The sequence below is a fragment of the Callionymus lyra genome, chromosome 13 (assembly GCF_982586985.1).
Source record: "Callionymus lyra chromosome 13, fCalLyr1.hap1.1, whole genome shotgun sequence".
NCBI classification, from domain to species: domain Eukaryota; kingdom Metazoa; phylum Chordata; class Actinopteri; order Syngnathiformes; family Callionymidae; genus Callionymus; species Callionymus lyra.
This window is the reverse complement of record NC_141830.1, coordinates 14,579,959-14,586,037: the sequence shown is the minus strand read 5'-3', so window position 1 is coordinate 14,586,037 and position 6,079 is coordinate 14,579,959. Positions and strand designations below refer to the sequence as shown.

The 6,079-nt window shown below is 40.2% G+C and overlaps 1 protein-coding gene across 1 annotated transcript; it reads right to left on the bottom strand.

The window, feature by feature from the left end:
• Positions 1 to 2,713: 2,713 nt before the first annotated feature.
• Positions 2,714 to 4,295, bottom strand: LOC148067510 (alpha-1-antitrypsin homolog). Its single transcript, XM_087806063.1, has 4 exons — positions 3,644 to 4,295; positions 3,315 to 3,585; positions 3,101 to 3,248; positions 2,714 to 3,031 (listed from the first exon to the last, which is right to left on the bottom strand). The coding sequence occupies exons 1-4, from the start codon at positions 4,263 to 4,265 to the stop codon at positions 2,840 to 2,842; spliced, it is 1,233 nt and encodes a 410-aa protein (XP_087662189.1). The 5' UTR covers positions 4,266 to 4,295; the 3' UTR covers positions 2,714 to 2,839.
• Positions 4,296 to 6,079: the final 1,784 nt, after the last annotated feature.

Here is a 6,079-nt window from a genome sequence, read left to right as displayed (position 1 = left end):
AAGACAGTTTCCTTCAACTGAGAAAAATCTCTGAACTTAGGAAAATGATGTCACAACATGATTGGGAGCTTGTAATCCATGTGTTTGTGTCTTCTCATTTAGATATTTGTAACATTTTACTTTCGTGTCTAAACAAGAACGTGTCTCGCCTGGAGTTGATACAAAACTCTGCAGCGAGAATTCTGACCCGTTCTAGTAGGAGAACTCACATTTCTCCAATCCTTAAAACTCTTCACTGGCTGCCAGTTTCTTTCAGTATCAATTTTAAAATTCTGGTTCTTACTTTCAGAGCCATTCATGGTCAGACCTTACTTATCAGTGATCTGATCCAGCCTTACACCCAAGCTCAGGCTCTTAGGTCTGTGGATCAGAATCTACTGATGATTCCGCGACTATTGAAACCTGAGATAGTTTTTAAACTGAGTAGGACCTACTGAACTCTGAAAATATGACACTGTTTCATGAAGCTTCATTAACCCATCACTACTCATAACCAATTCAGTAGAACTGTCATTCAACATTCATAGAAACACAACCCCTGTTTGCTCCAGCTAATAGCTGCGTCGCTGCCTACTCCTACTAGTAAAATCGCTACATATGTCAAGCTCATTCACCTTTTAGACCTTTTACATTTGCACTAGCACCTGAAAATAGATGCTTTTTTTTTGAGAATCTCAAAGACGAATCTCGCCACTGCATCATGTTTATTAAGGGTTCTTTTTGGATAAATGTTTGGCTAGGACTCATGAATATTTTTTGTCCAAAGATTAAAAAAAAACAGCTTGAACCAACAGGAAATCGATTTTCGAGAGAGGAAAAAAAGGCAAAATCACTGTGTTCGAGGCAACATGAGTACTGAAGTTGTTTCCATGCCACTATGCAAAAGACATAAAACACAAAGAAGCAGCCAAGAATATGTTTGATGAACCGTATCCTGTTTTACATTTTCATGTATTACTTTGTCCACACTGCTACACTCTTGTGCTGTCAAACTGCAAATATCCTGGAGTAAAATAGAATAGCAGGCTAGTAATTGCAGAATTGTTTTGGAAATGTTCAGAATTCTACTGGAATTGTTTGGCAATCTCTTTGAGCAGGCGTTAGCCTCCGGTCTATTTCACCTCTGCATGTTTATGAAAAGCACTGTTTCTTCTCTGTCCTCCAAAATGTTTAATTTTCATGATTAAAACGTCATATATGCAGTAAAAGAAAAAGCAAATATGCACATGTGCCTTTCACAACTTCAGTAGCTGACATCGAAAAAAGAAAAATCCTGGAGAAAGTGTGACGAATGCCTCAGAGACGTCGGAAAGGTTTGACAAGATTTAATATCGTAGATATCAGGATCATCTCAAAGCTCTCGCTCTATCAGCGCCACGCAGACCTCATAATGCCTAAAAACACATTCACATGAGAAACATCCCAGAAGAGCGGATCCATCATTCTGATCCGTCTGCCTGAAACAGATCAAAGCACACCTCCCACCCGCCTGGTTACATGCCTGTTTGCTTTTTAGAACGACAAAGAAATGACTTTTCTACATTATCTGAACATATAATTGGAAACATTGATGTTTTCTTGATATTTTTGTTCTGTGAATCCTTAAGTGGGTCATATAACCGAAATATGGCTTGAACAGTCCTTGAACAGTCTTTAAATGCATCTGAATTGGTTTTAAATCCTGAAAGAAAACCTGGAAGGGTCGAGAACTTTCATTAATTCAAGAATGGGCGGGGCTCTTTTTTTTCTTCTTTTTTTTATGGATAAGAGTCAGCTCCTCCAGAGGCAAGACCATGTTAAAAGGTGTCATGTACAGTCCAGGTTGGAGGATAGGCTCTTGGAGGTGGAGAAGTACAAGTATTTTGAGGTCTTGCTCATAAGTGAGATCAACAGGCAGATTGTTCCTCAATCATGAGGTCTCTTGTGGTAAAGAAAGAGCTGAGCCAAAAGGGAAAAATCTTTAATTATTGGTCCATTTATGTTACTTATTTCACGTTTGGTTAACAACTATGGGTAGTGACTGAGAGAACAAGATCAAGGGTGTCTAGACTCCGCTTTAGAGATAAGGCGCGTCATTTGTCAGTCCAATTACAACCAAATTACCCCTACAATCAGAGATGCCAGTTGGGTTGGCTTTGCCCCCTTTTTTATGTCTTGGAGGCTTCTTTTTGAAAGGTGTTCTAGGCATGTTTAACTGGGAGGAAGACCTCAGGGAAGACCCAGCAAACGTTGGAGAGACTGAGTCTCCAACTATGCAATGGTGCACCTCAGGGTTCTCACAGAAGAGATTTTTTTTGGAGAGAAGAATTTTTGACGGAGTCCAACTGCTTCCAGCGAAAAAATAAATGGAAGAAGATTGATGGATGTAGGTACAACAATAACAAACCTTTAGACCTGGACTTTTATCATTTAACCATGTCGTGAAATGTCCAGGTGGATTTAGCTTCTCTGATATGATTTGATGATAAACAGTTCCTGAACTTAAACTAAAATGACTTAATGAATGCTTAAAATAAAGAGTCACACGAAAAAATGCGGGTAAAAGACCCATTGTTGTTGTGTTAAAAAACACAATCAATATTTAATACCATGTGTGAATTGTGTAGCAAAACAAGAGAACAAGAGAAGGTATTTAATATTAGATGAGGCAGGTCAATAAATACGTCTTTTGTGGGGGGAAAGAAAAGTTTGAAAACAGGAAGAAAACTCCAGATTTTGGTTGTGGGGGCTTTATTTCAACAGTGTGCTAATGCAAATCCAAAAATTGTTTGAGGTAAATATCATCTATTAACAACCTTCTGTTGCGTCTCTACAGGATGCTCCTTCGGGGCAAGTGTGTTTACATGGCTTTGGGGTTGGCGATCTTGCCCATAAAGACGATGCTGCGAGTGGAGTGCTCAAGGATGAAGACCAGGAAAGGCCTGTCGAGTTTCATTGTTTGGGGCATGCTCATCGGCATGATCTCTAGGGTTGTCACGGCGGCCACTTCTGTTCCTGTTTCGTCAACACTCAGCACAGACTTGTGTGATGCCTGTAGGGAAAAAAAGGGATTAGAAACGAAAGACTATTTTTCTACCTCGTGGCTTCTCAAAAAACCCACCTTTGTTATTTTGAGCTTGACCTCCTCTGTAATGCCGGAGAAGTCAGCAGAGTTTGTAAAAGCGTCTGTTACTCCAAGATCTTTCAGGGTTTCTTCCAGCTTAATTTCTGAGGAGATGCTGAACTTGGGCATGTACAGATCCACAGAACTAAGAAAAAGAGAAAGGGTTGCAGTGAGATCGCACACGTGAAAGAGATGGTGTGAAATGACTTACTGCCTGAACAGGGATTCATGCCAGTGTCTGAGGTGGTCCTTGCAAATGAATCCCTCAACTTCAGCCATCTTGCCCTCGTCAGGCAGAACGATCATCATGGAGGTGTTGCCTTTGTAGGGCAGCATGATGACACTGGTGTGGTTGTCAACATCCTCGTAGAAGTCGAAGCGGCCGGTCTTCTTCATCATGTCCACTTCAACCTCGGAGTCCTTACCCACAAAGAACTTAGCCTTATGTGTCAGGTTTCCATCGAAGGGTCTCTCCCACTCTCCTGCAACGTCAGGCTTTGAACATCTAAACAAGCTTCCACTTTTCATGACATGTCTTACCGTTGAAGTAGACAAAGTTAATCAGCACCATCGCCATGTCGGGGTCCAACTCCTTCACCGCGTCCTTGATCTTGTTGTTGGTTTTCGTGGCGATGTAAGAGTTGATCTTGGCTACAGCGTCAGTCGCAAAGTTGACATTAAAGGTCTCACTAGCGTAGAACTTTTTGATGTCTTCATTGAACTTCTCCAGCAGGGTAACGCCTTCACGCAGAGCCAGAGCATTGCCAATGTCCAGCTTGTTCTGCTGGTTGTGGCCGAGCATGTGGAAAAGATGCTGGTATGCCTCGTTGATGGCGTTCTGCTCGAGGTCACCGTAGCCCAGAGTGGAAAACATCTGCTTGAGGGTTTCACCGCGAGCACCAGTTGACAGCATGGACAGAGCCGCGGAGATGCCCAGCGGTGAGTAGAAGATGTTCTTCCCAGGTAGCGTTTTGGCAATCAGGTTTTTGTAGAGGGCAAAGCCAAAATTGGCATTAGGTTGCGAGACCTTGTGGCAGCTCATGTGTCCGTCGGAGTGGTCATGGTTGTGGTCGTGGTCGTGGTGGTGGTGGTGGTGGTGCTCTGCGGAGGCCACAGCCAGCAGCAGCGCAGCACACACACAACTTACAAAGAAACCATGCATCTTCACGACCTGGGAGAGCAAAATGGTCAAAGTTATACAGAGGTGGCGTCAAATGAACATTTCAAGAGGACAGTCCAATGTTTACCGTTAACGTCTCCTCAGCCGCAGACCGATAAACCAGAGAGACCACTGTGCTTTATACTAAAGCTCAGGTGGTCAGCTGACGTGATGATCAATGATTGACCATGTCTTCTTCAGTCCAAATGCATATTATTAGGCCAGACTATCTCAGTCAGTGATGCAACACAAGTCACTCAGTGCAACATGTGTAAAGGTGCAGTGAAGCTTTGTTTGGAGTTGCTTACGTAACAATGTTGGCTCAGACAGATATGACATTAATCAAAGCTACTGTAATGATTTGTGCTATTGTTGACTAGGAAAAAATATATGTAATTCTTAAAACTAGAAATGGACTTTATCATTTACTTACGTAAACAAAAAAAGTAATAAGTGCAAAGAAAATATGACTTTAAGTAGTAGTTTCCCATTAAATGCATTTTGTGTTAACCTTTACTTTTATTTCTGTATCTGTTTGCTGTGTTTTAAGTCTACTTTGCCTTAGTTACCTATATTTTTCGTTTATTTTGCATTAAACCATTTTATCCATTACAACTTCACTGATTTTGTATTAGATTCTATTGACTTTAAGCAGAAATAAAGGGCAACAGTATTGGGTTCTATTGAAAGGATGGCGATCATAGGTTTTTCTATTTCAGTGCTTTTGGGTCATTATTTTGGTGTTAAAGATGACGAAACTCATACAGCGAAAGTGAGATTTACTTTTTTTTATCTGTAATTACCAATTCAACTTATAAACATTTAACATCACATTTTTACATTTCAGATTCAAATGATGCTTGCTTATCTTAACCCCTCAAGTGGTTTCTTTACCTACTTTTTTATTGGACTGACCACCCACTTTATCTAACTTTATCACTTTATTTACACCTACAATGAGCCACAATTGAATCTGTGAGAATGGTAAGCATTGGTCAAGCAACAAAGATAAAGTCATTTCTTATCAAATAACAATAATTTGTTCATACATACAGCTGCAAATATACGAGAAATAACGTTCAGCATCAACAGGCAGCACCTTTAAATGCAGAATGATTAAGGATTTGCAGCCACGTTCATCAACTCACTTGCCGTCAAGCTGAAAGATTCATTCAAGCAGGTCTCAGCTCTGGAGGGAGACACCACATTTCTCCACTAAGGTCAACATCTTCAGCGGGAGTCTTTTTTTTTTTTAGTTTGACAAATGACAGAAAGGGAAGATTCTTCACCTCTGGAAGCGTCCAAGTCTACTTGAGCCGTCTCATTTGTTTGTGTGGTTCACAAGTGGTTTCGGAATGATTCACTGGTGCTTGAGGGCTCCATTATATTTTGACATGAGCAGTCGTGCTTAATAACCTTGTTTATAAAAGCTTGTTCGCCTAAAGGGGGTCTGCAAGGTTTGTGTCCACATCTCAGTGTCTGTGTGAAACCGTAAGGGGATCGTTTGTGTAACAAATGGTCAATAACCTCAAGAAAAACAAATTATAAAAGGAGCTGTTTAAAAAAAGTAGAAGTTGACGTTTTTATTTGGGTGAAAGAAGACACATTTACCAATGTATTTTATTATATATTTATTTTATGATCGACTGTACTTACTGGTTACATGAAAATATTATATAATCTAAATTAACTTTTCTCCTGTAGAGACGTTTATCTAACTTATCTTTTTTTTGAGAAAACACATACAAAGATCCTTAATTTAAGCAAAAAAGTAACAATAATGCTTTATAATACAAATACATCGTTGTTCATGTTGT